The sequence below is a fragment of the Moschus berezovskii genome, chromosome 8, assembly GCF_049115385.1.
Source record: "Moschus berezovskii isolate FMDL1 chromosome 8, NW_MosBer_1.0, whole genome shotgun sequence".
Lineage (NCBI taxonomy): Eukaryota > Metazoa > Chordata > Mammalia > Artiodactyla > Moschidae > Moschus > Moschus berezovskii.
The window spans coordinates 111,319,900-111,343,244 of record NC_142467.1 but is presented as its reverse complement, the minus strand read 5'-3'; the positions used below and the strand labels follow the sequence as shown (position 1 = coordinate 111,343,244).

The following is a 23,345-nucleotide window of genomic DNA, read 5'->3' as shown; positions in this document are numbered from 1 at the left end:
ATCATACAATATTTGCCTTTCTCTGTCTGATATATTTCACTTAGCATACTGCCCTTAAGATTCATGCATATTGTCACAAATGGCAGGATTTTTCTTTTTTATGACTGGATGATATTCCATTAATATTACATATATATATATTCCACAGTTCCTTTGTTCATTCATCCATCAATGGACTCTTAATACAGATTTGTGGTCATTTTATTCAGCACCCCTGGTAGCTCAGTCAGTAAAAGAATTCACCTGCAACGCAGGAGACTCGGGTTCAGTCCCTGGATTGGGAAGATCCCCTGGAGAAGGGAATGGCAATTCACTCTAGTATTCTTTTCTGGAGAATTCCATGGACAGAGGCATCTGGCGGACTACAGTCCATGGGATCTCAAAGAGTCGGACAAGACTGAGCAACTAATGCTTATTTCCTTACTTAACACCATTCCACACGCATTTATTGAACAAGGAGCATGTGCCAAGATACAATAGGAAATGTAAACACAGAAGCACCTGCCTACGGCTTTGTCAGGAGATTTAGATGTCTCAAGAGGCAAGAGCACTGGGCAGCCACCAGAGCCAGCAAACACTTCTGGCCAGGGCCCGGATAAGCCTGCCCCAGAAGGTGGGGTTGGAGCTGAACTGTGAGAGAGGCAAGTTTTCCCATGTAGGGCAAAAGGACAGAGAGATGATGTTTTGGAACACTCCCAGAGCAAGATAGACACAGACCTAAGGTTCATAGTCTCAAGCACTGGAGTGGAGGAGTTTGAAAAGAACCAACATGCTGACTGTTCTTTCCTATTTGGGAAAATCTTGTTTTGACATATGAATGCTGAAAATAAAGCCAAACAAAATCTTCTTGACTGGTAGGCCTTCCTTCATGATAAGGATTCTCTGTGGGGCCAAGAGATGATTTTATGCTTGCTATTGTATAACAGTAGTGCTTGTTGAATGTAATGCTCCAAGCTGCAAGGCCGAGCGGAAGTGGAACTAAGGCCCCAGCCCCTGCTCCTACCTGTGGCAGGAGGCTGGGGTGATCTCCTTATCACTCTTCCTAGGCGTGTTCAGTGCAAACCAAGGAGTTCACATAGTGGGGACTGCCAGGTGTCCCTAGGTAGTTGCTTCGTTTTGCTGATCTTTTCTGTTATAAATGCTGCCACAGTGAACAATGTCTTCTGCAAGTATGTCCATCAGAGAAATCATGGAATCGCAAGGCCATGCTGTGTGTGTGTGTTCTTCACAGGCTTCGTTAGTCCTTTAGTCACTGCAGCAGGACTGCATACCATACCCTTCTAGAAGCAGGAAGGGAGTTTGGCTCTTCTTCCATTGTGTCTGGGGAAGGCCACGCCTTTCCCTGCAGGCAGAGGAAGCTCTTGGGTGATGCACTTCCATTGGTGTCTGTGTCCCCAAAAGTGTTTTCTTCTAAACATGAACCAAGTGTTTTGTAAATGCATGATTTCCCCCTCTTTTAACAGGAATCTTTGCCTACATGAATTACAGAGTCCCCCGGACAAGGAAGGAGATTTTTGAAACCCTCATCAAGGGCCTGCAGCGGCTTGAGTACAGAGGCTATGACTCAGCAGGTAAGGTCTGCAGGAGACCACCATGCACACATAATGCTTGTTCATTAAAGAAATTTGAAAATTTCTATAGGAAAAACAAGGGTAAGAAAAAAGTCCATCAAAAGCGCCCCCCATCAATATCAATACCTCTTCTGGTCATCTGGGGTCTGGGGACGGTAGAGGTGTCATGCAGTTATTTATTGTTTTTACCTAATTACGATTATGCAGTTCTGTAATGTTTTATTCTTCTTTCACTTGCCTTGTCATTTTCCATTATTCTCAATGCTTCCTAACATAATCTAAGTGACTGCACAGTACTCTTCTGGATGGCTATCTCACAGTTCACTTCTCCATCCACTTAAGAGGTGTTTATTTAGTCTGTTCCCATTTTTAATTAAGCAGCCTTAGGAGAAAAAGAAGAGCCAGATAATTATATATCCCTATAAATTCTTAATTGGAGAAGGAAAAGACAACCCACTTCAGCATTCTTGCCTGGAGAATCCCATGGACAGAGGAGCCTGGCAGGCTACAGTCCATGGGGTCGCAAGAGTCATACACAACTTAGCGACTAAACCACCACTACCACCATAAATTCTTAATAGAAAGCAAGATGAAAGATTGCAGGAACAGTAGTGCAGTGGAAACACTGTGGCTAAAGTAGCAGAATGCAAAGCACAGAACCATTCTTAAATGAGCCCACTGCCTTTGGTGGCAGACATGGTGGCACACCTCCTGCAGGCAGGCTTCCAGGAGTTATCCTGGGTTAGCAGCCACAGCAGGGCCCTAGCATGTGTTCCCTGTGGTAAACACTGCCACGGTCATAGCCTCTTCTCTCCAAGTCGATATTCTAACACTGTCTGGTCTCTTCTGGGCTGCAAGCCTAAAGAATGAGAACTAATAAATTCACAGTACTATAGCCCTCACCCTGGGTTGCTCCCTATAATGAAGTGTGAGAGACAAAACAAATTCCAATACAAAAATCATGTTTACTTTACAGGTGTGGCAATTGATGGAAATAATAATGAAGTCAAAGAAAGGCATATCCAGCTAGTCAAGAAAAGAGGAAATGTCAAGGCTCTTGATGAAGAACTTTACAGTAAGTGGAAGACTTGCCAAGTGAGAGTAATAACTATAGCCTAGGTTACTTTAAACATCTTTCATTCCAACAGCTTTGGAGACTGAAAATATTAACCTACTCAAGCATGGGAACCTGGGAGGAGGTTTAAATCCGTGTTGCAAAACTGTTGCCCAGAGCATGGGATGGCTTACGTCAGGTGACGGTGCTCTGGGAATTGTTTTTCAATATTTAGTACTTACATATTTTAATTTTTCTGGCAAATGATACTGCTTTCCCATTTATGATAGGGACCTATAATTGTATTTTTAAAGTAAGTTTATTTCAAGTAAGTGACTTAAGTTATTGATAAGTACTAAGTAATGCAAGGGTCTGGCAGAAACCCCCAGAATGGGGCCTTTGTGGTTTATGATGGAATGTACTTTTGGTGTGGCTGATGTGTCTCCGTTCAGTGAAGCCACCTGAGGTAGCATCATCATGTGAATGCTTATTTTTAAAGTGTGGCAAACATTCTTCCCTCATCTAGAACAAGACAGCATGGACTTACAAGTGGAGTTTGAGACCCACTTTGGCATTGCCCACACACGTTGGGCCACTCACGGGGTCCCCAATGCTGTCAACAGCCACCCGCAGCGCTCAGACAAAGGCAACGGTATGTAGTGCAGCCTTGCTTCCCTGTCCCAGTGGTTGTGACTGGCCCTGTGACGTGTGTGTCAGAACTGATCCACACTCAACACCAACTGGCTTCTCAGCAGCCCTGTCTTCCCTGAGTATCCAAACTGGTGACCCTGGGCCCCGGACAGGAGGCAGGTTCAACCTGGCCTCCTATCTGCAGATGCCTGTGGGGTAGTGCTGACCCCACGGGCATCCACAGGAACACCGTGGCCCTTCCCAGAAATTCTGTTGGTTCTGGGGACCCAGCCTCAGGGGGACTTGGTGGTGCAAAGGGTTGAAGACCTGGGCATTGTTTCTCAATTAGAGACCAGGGTGTTCCAGAGGGCAGAGTGCTTGAGGAAAGATTTGAGTTCATTTCTCATCCAGCTGTACCCAGCCCTACCTCTGAAGAGAGTGGTCTGCACCAGGGTAGGTAGAAGTGCTGATCTTGTCTAACATCTGAGGTGTCTGCTCCAATCCTGACCTTCCAACTCCCCCCGCACCATGTCAGCCCCCAGTTGACCTGTGTCCACATAACTTGCCTGAGTCCCCAGGATAGTTCTTTGTGTGGTAGTTCTCTTAAACGATGCCCCCAGGTCCCTCTCATGCGGGCAGGACTTGTAGGTTTGGAGCTACTGCTGGAAACTCTCAGAGACTCTGTGGTCAGCCCCCAGGGGTGTCAGGGCCTCTGGGAGCAGGACACACGGGCATATGAGAAGGAGAAAGGGGATAATCCCTGACTCCTTCCAGGGCTTCTAAGACATCATCTAGTGGGTCTGAACTCTAGTTTGGGCCTGGTCAGGTCAGAAGTCCCCACAACCCACACCCGGTCATGATGGGAAGAGTATGCAGGAGAGAGAATGATTTCTGGAGTCATCCAGGGTCCCCCAATCCCAGGCTGATTCCTGAACGCAGCATAATGGAAGTTCTTGCCAAGCATCGTATTAGCGCAGGGATCAGATACATAAGAGTAGTTGTGGGGTATTTATTGAACATGTTGAACATGTTAGTCACTTCAGTCGTGTCTGACTGTGTGACCCCATGGACTGTAGCCCGCCATGCTCCTCTGTCCATGGGGATTCTCTAGGCAATAATACTGAAATGACTTGCCATTTCCTTGTCCAGGGAATCTTCCTGACCCAGGGATCAAGCCCTGGTCTCCTGCACTGTAGGCAGATTCTTTACCATCTGAGCCACCAGGGGTATTTATTATGTTGGCCGAAAAATTTGTTCTGTAACATCTTAGGGGTAAACCCCAAATGAACTTTTTGGCCCACTCAATACTATTAACTAAACACTTGACAAGCCTCACTAGCTGTTAGTTGTTGTGGAAGTCAGGCCACAGGAGATAGCACCTCCCTGGTGCTTTTGCCCCTGTTCACACTGTGGTGCCTGGAGGCAGCTCCCCCTGCCCAGTTTGGAAGGGTGAAGCCTCTTCCAGAGAACAGGAAAGCCTGGTGCATGCCTCTCAGCAGAGCAGCCACATCAGCCCCAGCCTCCTGCCCACTCACATGACAGGGTGGACCCCACCTCACTGCAGACAGTGAGTCTGTGTCCCCAAAGCAGGGAGGCTCCAAGGAAATCCCCCCACACCCAAACTTGGAAGTGCCTGCCCTGACTCAGGATGAGTAATTGAAAATAAAACAACCGGGAAATAAGATTTGTAAGATTTCTCTAACTCATCAGTGATAGCTGAAGAGCATACTTTCAAGGAATACTTATACCCAACAGCTGCATTGCATACAAAAATTACAAAGAGAAGTATTTTACAAAGAAAACACAAGATTCTTGAAAACAAATTATTGATGAGACGTTAAGACAATAGGCTCTGAAGACAGAAAGTGTGACAGCATTAAGAAAACAATGTGAGGAAACAGTGTCACAATAGATATGAAAAAAAATGGAGAAGGGAATGGATATGAAAACAGTTAATTGATAATGAAGGGTTAATCACCTCACTTGACAGAAATACCAAAGTCTATTTCATGATATTGTAGCCCACAAATCAGAACTCAGTGCATGGCCAGCCTAATGGATGCTTTTTATCAAAGGAGAAATGTGTTATTTCCTCAGGTTTAAATTAAAATCATGGCAGACATCAGTTCTCTTCTCTATAAATGAAGTTTGCTTAACACAAGTGTCTGTATAAACAAAGTTCATAGAGTTTCAAGCTGTCAAACTGTCTGTGTTCACATCTGACTTGAACTTCATGTCTCCATAGAATTTCTCTCTTGACTAAAATTTTCTTCCAGAATTTGTTGTCATCCATAATGGGATCATCACAAATTACAAAGACCTGAGGAAATTTCTGGTAAGATACTTCCCCTGGGTAACATCTAAGTCAAGTGATATTGGCCTTTCCCAGAAACTTTCCAACCAGCTTATTTCCTGCCAGAAAAAAAAAGGCAGGAGCGAATTGCCATCCACTCGTGGCCACGTCCCCACACTGGACGCAGACCTTATCCCTAGCTCAGCCTCCTTCCCAGATCTCACTGGAGAAGAGAGAAGGGCATTCTCATTTACCTCAAAGGTTGTTCCAGATTCACAGCAGAATCTAAAGAACAAAGTGTATTCACTAAATAACATACCGACTCATACACGAAATGGAATGCAGGGTGGGAAGACAGACGCAAGTGTTTCAAGTATGAAGAGGTTGTGGTATTGCTTGGGAGGTGCTGGATTTGACTCAGTGTGTTTGATCATTTTGATTGCTACATTTTTTGCAATGTCCAGATTAATTGCAAGGACAAGCTTCTGAGGCAGGATGATCTCAGGGAAGACTACAGTGACTCAGCTGTGTTAGGCTGTGGGATTCAGGCAGACATTTCTCATCCCTTCCCTGTTTTCCTTGTTCTCGCCTTAAGTCACTCCAAGGACAAGTCATAAGGGAGGAGAGGGAGCTGGCCAGGCCAGCATTGCACAATGACCGTTATCTGACAGTCTGTCCAACCAAATATTCCAGGAAAGCAAAGGCTATGAGTTTGAGTCAGAAACAGATACGGAAACCATTGCCAAGCTGATTAAATATGTGTTCGACAACAGAGAAACTGAGGACATTACATTTTCAACACTGGTGGAGAGAGTCATTCAGCAGCTGGTAAGTTACAGTTCTCACGCGTCTAAATCCTCCCTTCATTCCTTTCCAGTTTTTATCTGTGTTTATTAGGCAAACCCACACCGAGCACCTGAGGGTTAAAGATGGCTTATCTACAGTGTCTGCCCTTAAAAGGTTGCGTTCTTGTAGATATGGGAGGAGTTCTGAGCTTTTGGTAGGGGGACTGCCCAGGAGAGACCCCTCCTTGGAGGAGGAGGTAGGGTTGGCCCTCGTAGGATGGTGGAGGGGGGAGGAGAGGGCTCCAGACTTGCGAGAGTCCACCCTCTGAGCATCGGTGCCGTCCACAGCTCACCCAAGATGGGGGCAGTTTGGAGACAGTGTTCAGGGCCAAGAGTCTGGAACATCGGGGGTCAGAGGCTTCTTTGGGTACAAACACTGCAGTTTAAAATATATGACCCTTTGGTCTTTTCAGTCTTTTTTTTTTTTTAAGTAAGTCTACTGTTAAACCCTTTGCCCTATCTTGGGGGACCTTAATTTAAAGTCTACTGTTAAACCCTTTGCACTGTCTTGGGGGACCTTAATTTAGAGAACATATTTATAAATAAAAGCCTGTCCCATAACTAATGCACAGTGAACCAGTTTAGTTTTGCAGCATAGTATTTCCTCTTTTCCATTTGTAATTTTAAATTTTGGGAATGCATCCCAGTGGTGCCCCTTTTAAATGTCAGCAGTGTACCCGTAGCAACACAGAGCTCTTTTGGTCTGAGACTGGGAAGAACTTTTCTGTTCAGTCCTACTTCATTGTTGACAAAACCATCAGGCTCCTCAGATTCTGTCTAAACCCCCTTCATTTGGGGCAGTTTGAAAGACCCTTAGAGGCCTAGAGTTGCTGGCCCTGGGATATCTCTGGCACACTGGCCATAGCATGAGACCTTGGGTCTGCCCAGGTTTCCAAGTCTTAGAAATCCAGACTGATAGCTGGCTGTACATAAAGTCAAGTAGGGTCCTGGTTAGTATGGATGGTCAGAATGTAGGAGAGAGTTTTGCATCAAGGTTTTAAATAGGGAGAGTATTTGGAGTCTTGAGTTAGGAGCGCCATATTCTAATTCTGGTTTGCACAAACCAACAAGGTAAGACACAGAATCGTTATTGCCATGGAAATAATAACTCATAACTTATAACAATTTATGCTTCCATATGTCAGGCACTGTTCTAGGCACTTAAAATGCTTTGGCTCACAGAAACCATTCACCGTGAGGCACAAAGAAGGCTGAAATGATTGCCCAGTTTAGGGGAGAAGCCAGAATTTGAACCCAGGCATTAACATGTTGAGCTAAACGTAGGTCCGAGTTTAGCCCCTTTCATCCCCACGATTGCTCCCTGAGTAGGTACAGTCCCTGAGGCCCAGGGCAGCAGCCTGGAATATTTGGTTGGACAGACAGTCCTCATTTCCTGAGGTTCTAGCTGCAGCAGTCCACCTGGGTCGTCACAGAGCCAGACACTGTTCCTTCTGGGCCTGGACAGGGCGGTCTGTGTTGCTCATGATGAAAGCCACACGTTCCGGTCTGTGGTACTTGATTGTGGCATGGTCGGTTTCTCTTTCCCCTGCTGACATCCCTGTGCACGTGCTGTCCTGTATTCAGTACCCTGAGTGAGTGACCCCGGGGCTGCCTGCAGTGAAGAGGCCCCCAGGGAGAGCTGTCTGGAGTCGTGGACTGACTGGGCTGCAGCAGCCTAGCTTAGCCGGAGTACCTTGTTCTTCACTCTCCTTATCTTTTCAGGAAGGCGCATTTGCCTTGGTTTTCAAGAGCATCCACTACCCTGGAGAAGCTGTGGCCACAAGGTAAGACAGAATGACTGACATTTCCAGTTACAAATAAATAAAATAAAATCACTTAGCTTGAGGCACAAGGTAGGAGCAGGGCTTCTGGCAAAGTGGAAGGTACTAAGGGACAACTGTGGCTGGAGTTTCTGATTTATTTTAAAGAGAAACTAGAAAATTGGATATTTATTTGAAATCTCTAGATTTTTTTTTAGGAATTGACAACAAATTCAAACTAAAAATAAAATTGTATAGCAAGGGCAGATCCAGGTTTCAGGTCAGTTTCAGAAATTCCCTTTAGAAAAAGTGTGTAAAATTATGAACATGAAATCAGGAACAAAAATGAATGTTGATTTGAGTCCAGTAAAGAAGAGGCCTTGAAAGCCAAGAGCTCAAACTTCATCACCTTCATGCTGGGTGTGACCCAAGAATCAGCTGAGAGGGCCTGGGTCAGCCCTCATGTCCTTCTGTCAGAGCCTTGTCCTGTGTGGCCCCCAGTACTGTGTGGGCTCACACAAGTGGGTGTGTGAGTGCCATCATGTAACCACCCATCTGTCCATCCATCTCTCCATCCACCATTTGTCTATCTACCTGTTCATCTGTCCATCCCTTCTATCCATCCATCTGTCTATCCATCCACAGTCAATCTAACCATCTACCCATTCATCTATCCATCACGCCAACCAATATTTGTTGACACTTACTGTGTGCTGAGCTGGGGACCCAGGGACACCGGACCCTTACGGACTGGACAGTTGTGCAGGAGGACAGAGCTGGGCTGAGAATGTCAATCTCTGTGATGGGGGCTGGGAGGCAGTGCACAGGGGGCCCAAGGGGAAGCAGGTGTCGGCCTGGGTAAGGCAGGCCGAGAAACCAGCGTGAGCAAAAGCATGGAGCCTCTAGGGAGGGACCTGCAGTTAGGCCAGGGTGGCGACAGGGAGGGGCATTGGTGGGACTTGAGGCTCCTCCCGTCTCGGTGGGTAGTTATTGACACCTTCTGTGTGCCAGGCATGGGTGACAGCAGCAAGCAAGGTTGTTCGGACACTACCCCGTGAAACCCAAGAGCTGGTGGGGAGTTGGGAGGTGGGCAGAGGCTCCGCTCTGTCGGATCTAGGGTGCCCTGTGATTGCAGGCTTCCTGCTGAAGGCACTGGGGAGCCATTGAGAATGTACCTGTGGCCCACACTATCACAATATCAAGGCAGGAAATTATGTGAATGTACTATAATTTTATTTTTTCTGGATCAGAAACGAAATTGCCATTTGGAATTTAAGTCTTTCAAATTATAGAATTATAAAATGCTAGTTGGTCCCTGTCACATTTTGAAGCTCCTTTTAAAATCTATTATCATGATGTTACTATTTTGAATGCAGAAGAATGTAGTGTGAAGAAGCAATAAAGCTTTATTTTTCTAAATTATCTATAATCAGTGGTTCTGTAACTTCTGGGACAATCTTTGGGATGTCTTGGGGTTACTTTGCCCTGGGAAGGGGGCTCGATGTGGGTACCATCTCAGTGTTCAGAGGACACCCAGCCCAGCCCAGGGTGTCAAGGCCATAGGTAACTCAGTTCCCTCTTATCCTTACAGGAGAGGCAGTCCCCTACTCATCGGAGTAAGAAGCAAATACAAACTCTCCACAGAACAGATCCCCGTCTTATATAGGACACGTGAGTTTCTTGAGAAGGACTTGAGCAGCGCAACACTGTTCCAGGGGCAGCAGCTCCCCTCAGAGGCAGGATGCGTCCCTTCACTCTGCTGGGACCAGATCCAAACAGTTGTCATGCAACTGAGACTTGGCTCCATGTTTTCAAAAGCTTTTTATCATGCATATTTTCAAATATGCACACAAGCCACAGGAGCCGCATGTGGTTCTGTTACATAAAGGCACCCATGTCCTGATTTGAGTGTTGATTTGGTTTGTTTTGTTAGCAGTCAATTCAGAGCTCTTCCTATTTGGAGATCTTTTACACAATTTGGCTGATACAAAGACAAAGCTAAAACTTGCACATTTCTGCCACATGTATTCAAAGGGGAAACTGGCTTCTTGCTATTGTTCAGAGGAAATAGCTAGCACAGGATTTGTGATCCTTCCCTTCATTTTCTAGGCAATATTGAGAATGTGAAGAATATCTGTAAAACAAGGATGAAGAGGCTGGACAGCTCGACCTGCCTTCACGCTGTGGGCGATAAAGCAGTGGAATTCTTTTTTGCTTCTGATGCAAGGTAGCTAGACCTTGTTTCCTTTCTTTCCAAGGATGATGTAATCAAGAAAGACTGGCTGAACACCCTCCTTTCCTACTTACCCCCCATTTGAGCTGTTTTCTCAAGGCTCAGCAAGGGGATGAGGTGACGGCCCTCCCAAGGGAATCCTCGCCCAGTGAGCACTTTTGGCCTGGCTGGCATTAGCAGCCCTGGTGGCCAAAGGCGAAGCCCACTGATCTAACAACGTGTGGGGCTGTACGGAATCATTGAATTAGTTGCCAACATTATAAAACTGGAAAATTTTCCATAAAAGTCTAAATGTCTAACTTTCTTGGAAAACCAGCAGATTTGAGCACACCAGACAGCTCCCTCCAGTCCTTCCTGGGGCCATTCAAAGGCTGCTCCCTTTAGATGCGGAAAGTGTCTCCAGACCTTCAGTCCTTCCTGAACCTTACCTGCCTTTACCAGAGTCTGACCATTCATTGGAAGGACTGATGCTAAAGCTGAAACTCCAATACTTTGGCCACCTCATGCGACGAGATGACTCACTGGAAAAGACTCTGATGCTGGGAGGGATTGGGGGCGGGAGGAGATGGGGACGACAGAGAATGAGATGGCTGGATGGCATCACTGACTCAATGGACGTGAGTTTGAGTGAACTCTGGGAGTTGGTGATGGACAGGGAGGCTGGTGTGCTGTGATTCTTGGGGTCGCGGAGAGTCAGACACGATTGAGCGACTGAACTGAACTGAACTGACCATTCATAAAAGACAGAGCCAAGGTTGAGGGTTCTGGCCCAAAGGATCCCAAAGTCCACGTTGTCATCAGTACACCAAACAGTAACTCTGAAACTTGAGAAACTGAAGCTTCATGCCCATTTTAGTGTATCCAAAAAATGGATACGCACAAACACACTCAGAAAAGACAGCAGCACTTTCCTGCTGGTTGAAATAGAAAACCATCATGTGCGCTTAGTCGCCCAGTCATGTCCGACTCTTTGCAAGTCCATGGACTGTAGCCCGCCAGGCTCCTCTGTCCATGAGGATGCTCCAGGCAAGAACACTGGAATGGGTTGCCATGCCCTCCTCCAGGGGATCTTCCCAACCCAGGAATCGAACTGGGTCTCCTGCATTGCAGGCAGATTCTTTACCAGCTGAGCTACCAGGGAAGTCCTAGAAAACCATCATAAACACCACCACTACTACCTCCTTTATCCATATCTTTATTATGCCTTTTTTTTTCCCACCACCCTCTGGTAGGGCCTCGATATGAAGCAAGGAGGACATCAGGTGAGGTCTCCTGGGAAACGTGAAGTAACAGGAGTCTGCAGCACAGGCTGCAAGGCCTATTTCAGCCCACAGCCAGCGCTGTACTTAATGCTGATTAGGAAAGGGCAGCAGTTCCCAAACTGTGTTTCTTAGTGCACCATTTCAATGAGAAACTAATATTTCAATGGTTCTAAGATATATAGTTATTTTATAGATTTTAGTATCTCTGAGTAGCATCTTACAATTATAATTTGCTATAGTTTTAATTTTTTAGAAGTACATAAAATAATCACAATCTTAAGATCACTATATCTTATATTAAGTGAAGTATGGTAGATGTTTCTCAAAAAAAAAGGCCATAAGTACATGAAAGATTAAGCAATTATTTATAGGCAATTTTATTATATACTTTTATATGATTATATAAAACCCACCTGAAAGGCGGTCAGAAGTAACACTCATGGCTCTTCAGAGTATAAAGATGTGGACATTTGACATCCCAGCAGTAGCCACTTTGCTGTCAGCTCAACGAGATGGGGAGTAGGGGACCACATCCACCCTGTCCCCCACTCAAGTCTCCATAAGTGACTAGTATGGCTGGCTCTCAGCAAAGCTGTGTTGAACGAAAAAAAGTAATCTATTTACCACGGCTGAAATAAAAAAGTTGTAATCCCTTAAAATAAATTTAAATAAAAATAATACAGAACCTGTTTGGAGAAGACTGCAAAAGTTTACCATAAGAAACAAGAAGAGATTTGAATACGAGGAGAGATTCCACATTCCTTGGTAGGAAAGTCATGTCCGACTCTTTGCAACTCCATGGACGATACAGTCCATGGAATTCTCCAGGCCAGAATACTGGAGTGGGTAGCTGTTCCCTTCTGCAGGAGATCTTCCCAACCCGGGGATTCAACCCAGGTCTCCCACATTACAGGTGGATTCTTTACCGTCTGAACCACCAGGAAAGCCCAAGAATACTGGAGTGGGTAGCCTATCCCTTCTCCAGCGGTTCTTCCTGACCCAGGAATTGAACTGGGGTCTCCTGCATTGCAGGCGGATTCTTTACCAGCTGAGCTACCAGGGCAGCCCTAAAATAAGTTTCAGTAAAAATAATTCAGAACCTGTTTGGAAAAGACTGCAAAAGCCTACCATGAGAAACAAGAAGAGATCCGAATAAAGGGAGAGATTACCACATTCCTTGGTAGGAAGGCTTAATATTATTATGAAGACATTAATTGGTTTACAGTTAATTTAATAATTTAAAATTATTTTTAAAGAAATTGACTCTTCTTAAATTAATCTGTAAATTCAATGCTGTCATTAAATCTTTGACATGCTTTTGTTTGTGTAAGTTTTTGGAACTTAAAAAAGTGATTCTACAGTGTACTGTGTATAGATGAAAAAGCACATATTGGAAAATAAGAGTGACGGAGGTGGCCTTCTCGTATATGAAGGCATGCTGTGGCGCTCTCGTGACAGCAGTGACCAGCATGCACTGCGCACGTATGGCTGGACACTGGGCGAGGGCTTCACCAAGACTCCCCCATGCAGCCGTCACCATGGACCTCTGGAGAAGGCACAGTGGTCACCTTCCAGTTTGAAGTTGAGAAGCCCAAGACGGGCTTAGAGGGGTCATGTCTGTGCTGTCCAAGGCCACAGGCTGGTAAGAGACAGGGATGAGGAGTCCACCTCAGGTCTAACTCCTGGACTTGTAATCTTGATGACTCCCCATCCATTCTGTAAATTAAAACAATGATTATATTTAAACATGCAGATTACATGCACACGTCAATCAAACACACATATTAAGCCCTGTCTGAAGGGAAGTACAGTGTAAGCAGTATTTCTTTATTGGAGATTGAATCAGGCCATTTTTACTTCTGCCTCTTGTTGACTGTGTTTTCTGCTTTTTATTCAAAGAACATATATTGTTTAAAATATTTTTTCTAGTGCAAGGGCTTTCGATCCTACTTTATCTTTCTTCACTAGGATCTGGAGATGCCTCTCTTAGAGCCATAAACTTGATTGTTTTCTCTTTTTAACTTTGCATCAGCAGTTTAGATGCTCATTTTTCTGCACAGGGTACATATTGGTGTAGCACTTGGTGGAATGAGCGTTTTTTTCTCTCATGGTCCTTCAAGTACCACCTTCAAGTGTTAGTCGCTCAGTCATGTCTAACTCTTTGCAACCCCATGGACTATAGCCTGCCAGGCTAGACTGTCCATGGAATTCTCCAGGCAGGAATACTGGAGTGGGTAGCCATTCCAGGGCATCTTCCTGACCCAGAGATCTCCTGCATTTGCAGGCGAATTGTCTGAACCACCAGGAAAGCCCACCTTCATGGCTTTTGCCATATCTGTGTACCACCTGTACTATTGATTACCTTTCTTTTTCACTTACCATCTCAAGGGAAAGATCGTTATTACTTTCCACACAGAGAAAGTTAATTTAAAAATAAACACAGTGACTGCACATTTCATTAATGGATAGATCTTACAGTCACCTTTAAGTTCCCTTCCTTTGCTTGCATGCATGTGTATGTGTATATAAGAGGACTCATTTGTCCAGACGAGTTCCCACTAAAGGGGTTTTGTCATGTGCCTCCTCCATGTTCTTCTGTATTTCCTGCTAACAGGAGTTTACAGGTATCTAGAAGGTTGATCATCAGGTTTGATTTTTTTTTTTGGCAAGACTATTGAATAGGTAGTGTGTACTTCCATCAGGAGGAACTAAGTTTCATTGTCTTTTTGTAGTACTGTTAAAATTGTTATCACCGGCCTCATTCATCCATTATAAAGCAGCTGTCAGATTTTCATCTCTTCGTGTCAGTAGCCACTGATAGACCTTGATTAGGGCTATTAACAATTATAAGTTCATAGGTTGATTATTGTAATTCTGTCATTCCTTCTTTATTAACTGTATTTCCCTCCTATAAAGAGAAAACTTGCCTTCTTAAAATGTGGTTATTCTAAAACATAGATCATTTGGAAAGGCAAGATAAATGTTCATACTTTCCCTTTATGATTCAGAATAATGTGTTCCTTCTTGAACATTCTCCAAAGTTGACATTGTTTGGATCCTGATTTGAAGAAAACAATTATAAAAGGACATCTATGAAATTATTGCGGAAATTTGAACATACTGGATATTTGATGATATGAAGGAATAACTATTACTCTTAGACATGATAATGGTATTAGAGTAGGGTTACAAAATAATTTTGTCTTTTAGAGTTATAAGCCAAAAGATTTACCGATGATTTGATGTCTGGGGGTGGAAGGGGCGGGAGGTGTGAATTAGTGTAAGTATGGCATATCGTAAAGTGCTACTCAGCGCTACTGATATGGACACACAGTTGAGACGCAGTGAGTAACTGCCATCTCGTGCCTGTCAGGGGTGGGCCCTGCCTCTGACACCCGTTTTCTCCCTGCTCCAGTGCTATCATAGAGCACACCAACCGGGTCATCTTCCTTGAGGATGATGACATCGCTGCAGTGGCCGATGGGAAACTCTCTATTCACCGGGTCAAGCGTTTAGCTAGTGATGACCCGTCTCGAGCCATCCAGACCTTACAGATGGAATTGCAGCAAATCATGAAAGGCAAGTGTCTTTTGAGAGTCCCTGTGCAGCAACCTCAGGGGAGGTACTCTGTGAGACTCTCTTCCCTGTCCAGGGTGGGCACCACAGCCTTCCTGCCTGATCTAAGCACTGGGGTGGGGCTGTAGGTGGTCTGTGGTTCATGCAGCTCAGGGACTGTAGGGTGCCTGGCCTGGCTACTCCAAAGGGAACTTCTGACTGTGTTCAGGCACCAGGTCTTCCTGCTTGATCTGAGCCCAGTCCATCAACTACCTCCCTTTAGAACTCTCTAGGACACATTCCTCCAGGCCTGCAGTAACAGGAGACTGTGGACTACTCTCTCCTTGCCAGAGGAGCCTGTCTTCCTGCACCCAGAGTGGTCTCCCTGCACACTCTTCTCCACAGGGCCACCGGGGTAAACTTATAAGAGCGTGAATCATACCCTCTTATCCTGCTGTGTAAAGCCCTCCGATGGCTTCCCACTGCTCCTTGAATAAAACCCACACTCCCAGCAACAGCCCACAACCACCCACACCCAGCCGGGCACCACCTCATGCAATCCTTTCTCACTATGCCTCTGTCCACCCATCCCGCCCTCCTCACTGTTACTCAGACAAGTTGAGTGCTTGCTTACCTGCGGGGGCACTCACTCAGCTTCTCACAGGACCAGCCTCTTTCGATCATTTCCCCTGAAACGTCACTCCCTCAGAAAGCCCTTCCCTGATCTGAATCTGCAGCGGCCCAACTCTCCTCACTTGCTGTCTGCTTCATGTCACTCTTTCTACAAGTCCTCTGCCGAGGGCAGCATTCAAAGATGCTACATTGCTGGACATCATGCATCTGTGTGTCACAGAGGGCACTCCCAGCCTGTCTGCACACCTGTTGACAGGCATCAGGCATAACACCTGTCAGGAGGTCTGGGATAGTATCTGGTTTCATTCAGATCAGAGCCCTGGAAATATGTGGCTCAAAAGGTTTTTTTGTTTTTTGTTTCAATACAGAAGTTAGAAGTGTATTTGGTTTTGAAAAGCAGCCTGTTTCCTTTGACTGGCTTCATGTGCCCTTTCCTAAGTAGGGGGGTAATAGGAAGTAAACCACTGTACTTTCTTGTGGCCTTGCTAAGAGGAGCATGGCCCAGGAAGGCCAGCCACGCATTTGTTGCTTACATCCCTCCCTCCCTCAAGTTGCAGGGTATGATATGCACATTGAAGACAGTAATCATACCTGACCTGACTCATCACCATGAGTCTCAGATGGGACAATACCTGGAGATACCCTTCGTAATCTGTAGTGGCCTTTATATGCGTCCCTGTGACTGCGTAACAACTTTTCTTGATTAAAAGCTAAGCAGTGGTAGTATAACAAAATTAAAATTGACTCTTTTTGTTGACCAGGTAACTTCAGTGCATTTATGCAGAAGGAAATATTTGAACAGCCAGAATCAGTTTTCAATACCATGAGAGGTCGAGTGAATTTTGAGACCAACACAGGTAATCCCTCATCTGAGCCCTAGGCCTGTGCATGGTCCCTGTGTTGTGTCAACATTAATGCCCTGCGTGTGTCCTGCAGTGCTCCTGGGTGGCTTGAAAGACCACTTGAAGGAGATCAGACGATGCCGACGGCTCATTGTGATTGGCTGTGGGACCAGCTACCACGCCGCTGTGGCCGTAAGTGCGACAGGCTGGACCCTCGATAGTGCCCAGGAGGCAGTGTCAGCTAGGGCAAGATGAGTCCTAGATCCTGTCCTGTGTTTGGCTTTCCAAATTTGTTGCCACGAGCCAGTATGAGAACTGGCGTGGAGCCCTTTCTCCTGCAGTTTGGCCTGTGAATGCCTGAATCTCCCTGCCCACCTGCGTGCAGCGTTGTCTTAGAAGCTCAGCTGTCTTTGTCCCTGTAGTGTCCGTAACTGACTTTAGTTCCCATTTTTGTTGGCTTTAGACGCGGCAAGTTTTGGAGGAACTGACCGAGCTCCCCGTGATGGTTGAACTTGCTAGTGATTTTCTGGACAGGAACACACCTGTGTTCAGGGATGACGTTTGCTTTTTCATAAGCCAGTCAGGTAAGGGTTGTAGGTTTTCATTAGCTCACCTCAGGGCTCTGTCCTCTCGGGGAGGCACCACGTAGCTCCTTGCCTCCTTCATCCAGTGAAGTTCTCTGCACACAGACTGTGTGCCACATGCTCCGAGGCACAGAGTCATTTAGCCCTCACAGCCATCAACTGCTGTCCCATTTTATGAGGAGGGCAATGCAGCAAAGTTTTTCCTTCTCCTAACATTCCAAGTCTAGGACTTAAGAGCCCCCTCACGGAGGTACTCATAAATGTGTGCTGGGTTTAAATTAGAGGAAAGTTTAACGCTACTGGTTGATTGTCCCTTGAAGAACTGTTTGGGCACCAGCAGTCCAGCAGTAGGAGGCATAGAGAGATACTATTCACGTGTAGAGAGTCCAGACTATCCTCTCCCAGCTCAGGAAACCCTGCCTGGGTGCCTTTCTAACATCCTGGAGCATTTGCTCCAGCTCAAGGCAGGACAGAGGGTCAGGGAGGTGATCCACAGCCATGTGCTTGGAACTCATGTGCATGAGCTCTGGGAGAATTCTTATAACACTTAACTATGCAGAATTCCAAACCTTTATAGAAGAGAGGCTCGCATGAGGAAGCGCCTAGGCTAAGCAGTTATGTTATGAAATAGCTCACCCATTTTGTATCATCATAGCCACTTTAACCCCTCCCTTTCATTGGGTTATTTAAAAGTCAACATCAAACATGTTATTTTACCCATAATTATTTCAAAATATATCTATAAATGATAAAAGAAAAAATATAACACCAGTGTCATTATCACAACTGCAGCATTAACAGAATGCCCTAATACCTTTTTAAGCTGTTTTCAGTATGAATTTTTAATAGCATTTCCATTTCAGTGACAAGCTAAGAAAAACTAACGCTGACATACCCACTATCTACTGACCACCTCGTTCCCAGGTGCTGCCCTCTAACTTCAGTTGCCACTTACCTTTGGGTTTATAATTCTGTATAGACTAAAAATGTTTCATGAATTGGTGGAAGCCACCAACCAAAGAATGGAGGTGAATTTAATGTGGAAATAATGCAGTGGTACCTTATGAGAGACTTCATAGGAGTTTAAAGTTTCATTTTGTTTAGCTCTTTACATTAAAATTTTTAAAACTGTCAAAAATGGGGATACTGATGAATATAGATCTGTCCCCAGCTCCCAGCCCTGACCCCCATTGGTGCTGAGAAACGCCATGTGGCCCATTGTGCTAGATGCAAGTCTGAGTGGAAAGTGGGCTGCAATTGCAGCAGCCTGCACCGGAACAAAGTTAGGACAGCAGAGCCAAGAGTGGCGGCTGTGTGGACACTGAATGTTTGATTTTATGTTCTGGATCATATCTAATTTCACTTGAGCTCTTTAGGACTTACCAACACGGACTTCTTGCTGGTTTATGCATGAACCTATTTTTTTTTTTAATAAAAATAATTTGAGTCCACACTCGGAGGCTACAAGAAATGTTTTCCTTTAAAACAAGATCTGTTTGAGAAGCACCGTTTAGGGGCATTCTTGCTTTTTAAATATTAAATTTCAGCCCATTCTAAATGAGGTCATTTAGAGTCCAAAAAAAGAATACTGAGAGCCAGGCCTACTCCATCACCCACAGCTAACTGGCCTTGAGCAAGTGAGGCATTGATTTCCTCCGTCTCTGAACACCTCATCCTAAAGGGGAAATGGAGGTGATGCCTCCCATTGGGGAGGAGTTGTCATGAGAATTCAGTGAGGCAGTGGATCAGAAACTACTTGTCACATAAATAGTAGCAAAATCTTGAATCTGAGAATCCACCAGGGCACAAGGCCAGACAGAGTGTGTTAAATAGGAAATGGGAAGTGAGATAACAGAAGAGTAAGTACAAACCACTCTATCTTAGGATTCAAAAAAAATTAGAGAAGACCAGGGACAAGAGAGTCTTAAGCCATTTTTAGAAAAACTTGTCTCATATTTTTCATGAAAACCTCAATTATAGAATTTAAATGTTCTGTTCAACATTCAATCACACTCAAACTTTTAATAAATTTCTTCCAAATTGGTTCCACTTACGAATCAGCTTTCATCTTCTAATTACAGAAATGATCACAGTGAACCACATTAACTGCATTACTAAACACCCAAGTGATCAAGTGATTCCCATATGCCTCTGCGGTTGCGGTCCCCGTATGGAGGCCCATCCAGTCGAATAGCTTACCAATTTTCATGAGAAAGGTTTTAACATTCCTAGAACATGCACTTCACACTAAACAGTAAAATGAGAAGTGATAAGTTAATTTCAAACTTTGCATCCAAATCTCCATGAATGTTTTATTTTCCTATTTATTTTTAAGACTAAAGAATTCTCCTTTTTTCAAGATCTAAGTGCTAATTGTGTCTCTGGCGTTAGCAACCCTTAAATAAAGAACGTCTTACATTAAAAAAAAAAAGAATCAACTAGAAAAAATTGTTGAGCACACATTTTCCTTTCTAAGCACACACAAACTGTGTCTGGGCCAATTTCTGCCTAAGAGCCAGAAGTAAATGAGTCAGGGGTGGAGGTTAAGGCTGGCAGAGCCACATACCTGTGAACTGAAAAGAAGGACCTGTGTGGCAGGGGAGACTGCAGACACCCTCCTGGCACTGCGCTACTGCAAGGACCGCCGAGCTCTGACCGTGGGCGTCACCAACACTGTGGGCAGCTCCATCTCCCGAGAGACAGACTGCGGCGTCCACATCAACGCAGGGCCGGAGATCGGTGTAGCCAGCACCAAGGTAGGAGCCACGTGGGCACCCACAGGAGGGCCTCCGCTGGGTGGGTGGTCCTGGAGAGGAGCCCCGGGATCTGTCTCATCTTGAGTGGTCACCACATGCACATCGCCCCGGTTCTGCCAGCACCACTGTTCTGTCCTCAGGCTTACACCAGTCAGTTCATCTCCTTGGTGATGTTTGGTTTGATGATGTCTGAAGACCGCATTTCACTGCAAAACAGAAGACGAGAGATCATCCATGGCCTGAAATCTCTACCCGGTATGTTCCAGAGCTCACCTGCTCATTGTCAAATCCTGTGGACTGTTCCTAGCTGCTTCTTTGCCTGACTCTCTCCATAAATGATACTGTTAATCATTCCCTTCTCTTCAAAACTTCTCCTTACTGCTAAATTCCTGTAGCAGCCCCCCACTGGGCCAAGATTCCAGTCCACACTTGTCCTCAGGCCGTGGAGCCCTGCACGCTGGGCCCCTGTGCCTCTGACCCTTTCCAGCTCCCTTCCCCTCCCGGGCCTCCCTCACCAACCTTCAGATCTTCAGCAGTGCTGAGCACTTTTCACCAGAAGACACTTATCCTGGCTCTTTCTTCTACCAAAACCCTCTTCCTCCAGCTTTTCATATGACAAACAGCTCCCGTCACCCAAAGTCTTAGCTCAAAAATCACCTCCTGAGACCCTCCTTGGCAACCCTAATAGGGACCTTAATACCTGCTTGCTGCTGCTTAGTCAGTCAGTCGTGTCCAACTCTGTGCAACCCCATGGATTGTATCTTACCAGGCTCCTCGGTGCATGGAATTCTTCAGGCAAGAGTACTGGAGTGGGTTGCCATGCCCTTCTCCAGGGGATTTTCTCAACCCAGTGATCGAACCAGGTCTCCTGTATTGCACGCAGATTCTTTACCTCTGAGCCACCAGGGAAGCCCAATCCCCTGCTTAGCTCTCTATAAAACAGGAGCCCATTTCTTTTCTTTATATCACATGCCATGATTTGAAATTACCTGTTCTTCTGTGTATTGACCTGTCTTCCCCAGCCATGTCAACTTATCGAGCACCAACCCTATCTGTCAGAGCCACTGCTGGTTTCCAGGTGTCCAGCGAGGGCAGACAATCAGTAGTTGCTCAGGAAACACACAAGAAGTGAATGGTCCCAAGGCTCTTCTAGGCGGAGCCATTCCCGGTCTTACCAGATTTTCTTCTGGAACCAAGGGCAAAGAGAAGGCAGTGAGGGAAAACCACTGTGTAACCATACAAGGTCTCAGGGTCTGAATCTGACCAAGACAACATGCTAAAAATTTTCTTTTATTAACAAATAAAAATTTTTCTTTTATTAAATTTTTATTAAAATTGTCTTTTATTAACAAGAAAAGCATTTTAACTTTAAGCCAGGTAGTAATCCTGCAAGAACAGGGCTCTCTTCTATAAGTGGGCAGTTACCAAGATGGGACCCAAAGATCCTGGTGTCTAGAAGACCCTTTCAGGAAAAACTGTTTGTAGTAATACGGTTTGTACAATAAAGAAGCTGCTTTGCCTTCCTCATTGTGTGGACATTTGCAGTGGCACTGGTGGCCGCTGCCGGCACTCTCAGCACTCTTCACAGTCGAGGCAGCACAGTGTTCTCATGGCCAAAATGCAACAGCTTCACTTAGGGATGTCTTTGATTATGTGGCAAAATGCATTAATCTTACTAAATTGTAACACTTTTTAATATTCTATGTGACAAATGGGAGGTATGCAGCAAGTGCTTCTGCTGCACCCTGAATCTGATGGTTATTCCAGAGAAAAGCGCCCTGTGGTTGATTGAGTAGCAAGCTGACTTGGTACTTGGCAGACATTTTCTCAAAAGTGAACCGAGTTAGCCCCAAACTTCAAGAAAAGCTGATGATGGTATCCATTGCCAATGATAACCTTTGAGCTTTCAACCAAAACAGGATCTGGAAAACTTGTAGCTGTCAGCTCGAGTGTGACGACCTCCTAGTACTCAAAAACATCTCTGATAAGCTCACAGTGATTTTAACAAGTCTGATTTTTAAAAAAAAATATTTTATAATGAATGTGTCCATTTTTGGAAGATTTGAATAACCCAGTGAACCAATATTTTGCAAATGGCCAATGCAGTGTTACAAATTATGCACATGTAAAAGATCCATTTAAGTAAGTACACAATAGACGAATACATTTTAAGCTGACAAAGTAATTTTGATTCATATGATCTCAGATACCACATTTGCACCTACCCTTTTAAGAAACTGTCACTTAAGTTTGGTGTAATATCAAAGACATTCACAATTATTTGAAAAAGTTACTTAAATACTCTTTCTTTCTCCAACTACAAATCTGTGAGGCCAGATTTTCTTCAACCAAAAAACATATTGCAATGGATGGAATGAGGAAACAGATAAGAGAATCTGTCTTCTATGAAAAAGTCAGGCATTAAGGATTTACAAAAATGTAAAACAGTGCCACTCTTCTCACTGTTTTTTTTTTTTAATTTCATGCTTAAATCGTTATTTTTAAATGAATGAATAACTAATTTTCTCAGTTTCTAATCTGGTAGATATTGATAGATAAAACCCACAAAAATAAAGGTTCTTAGAAATTCACAATAAATTTTAGTATTATAAAGGAATCCTGAGACCAAAGAATTTGAGAAGTGCTGGTCCATCTCACACAGGCTTTTTTTCCAGACATAGCACATGGCCAGAGGAGGGGTAGTAATCTGGAGTGTCAGCTCTGGCCGGCCAGCTGGAGGTTTAGCCTCACTGATCCTCTGTTGCCTTGCCTGTAAAATGGAGCTGGAAAGAACACTTCCCTGCTTACATTCTGTGCTCAGGAAAATATAAGCACAAATATGAATCACGTCACAATAAAATCCTAGCCGGTAACACCAGCTGTTTCCCATAATCTGCATTTAAAATTCTTTTAAACTAATGCAAGGGAGACAAGTGTGTAAGCGATGTGAGTTCGGAAGCCTTGTCTTATATACCGTGACTTTTCTTTGTGAATCTTGCTTTATAATTGGTGTGACTGGCTCTCCCCCTCTGCTGTGTGCCTGACTTAAGAGCTGATCAAGGAGGTGCTGTCCCTGGACGAGAAGATCCACGACCTGGCCGTGGAGCTCTACACACAGAGGTCGCTTTTGGTCATGGGGCGAGGCTACAACTATGCCACGTGCCTGGAAGGAGCCCTGGTGAGCAACCTCTGCCCAACCCCTTCCTCCACCGGCCCCTGAGTGAGGGCAGGCGCGGGAGACACCCCAGGAAACCCACAAGAAGGAGGGCAGGGCATTGGGCTGGGGAGGGGAGGCCGTCGCTCTCTGACCTAGTGTTCTAGCCCTGC

At 45.0% G+C, this 23,345-nt stretch overlaps 1 protein-coding gene across 4 annotated transcripts in view; it reads left to right on the top strand.

Annotated features, from left to right (window-relative positions):
- Window positions 1-23,345, top strand: part of GFPT2 (glutamine--fructose-6-phosphate transaminase 2) — a 43,868-nt gene that overhangs the window by 14,687 nt on the left and 5,836 nt on the right. For all 4 annotated transcript variants that reach the window (XM_055431241.2, XM_055431239.2, XM_055431238.2 and 1 more), the window contains exons 2-16: window positions 1,464-1,571; window positions 2,548-2,646; window positions 3,152-3,277; window positions 5,532-5,590; window positions 6,242-6,376; window positions 8,116-8,177; window positions 9,745-9,824; window positions 10,263-10,380; window positions 15,064-15,227; window positions 16,598-16,693; window positions 16,773-16,870; window positions 17,142-17,262; window positions 19,861-20,018; window positions 20,159-20,273; window positions 23,069-23,196. In XM_055431241.2, coding sequence (XP_055287216.1) covers window positions 1,464-1,571; window positions 2,548-2,646; window positions 3,152-3,277; window positions 5,532-5,590; window positions 6,242-6,376; window positions 8,116-8,177; window positions 9,745-9,824; window positions 10,263-10,380; window positions 15,064-15,227; window positions 16,598-16,693; window positions 16,773-16,870; window positions 17,142-17,262; window positions 19,861-20,018; window positions 20,159-20,273; window positions 23,069-23,196 — 1,667 coding nt within the window. The remainder of the gene's footprint in view (window positions 1-1,463; window positions 1,572-2,547; window positions 2,647-3,151; window positions 3,278-5,531; window positions 5,591-6,241; window positions 6,377-8,115; window positions 8,178-9,744; window positions 9,825-10,262; window positions 10,381-15,063; window positions 15,228-16,597; window positions 16,694-16,772; window positions 16,871-17,141; window positions 17,263-19,860; window positions 20,019-20,158; window positions 20,274-23,068; window positions 23,197-23,345) is intronic.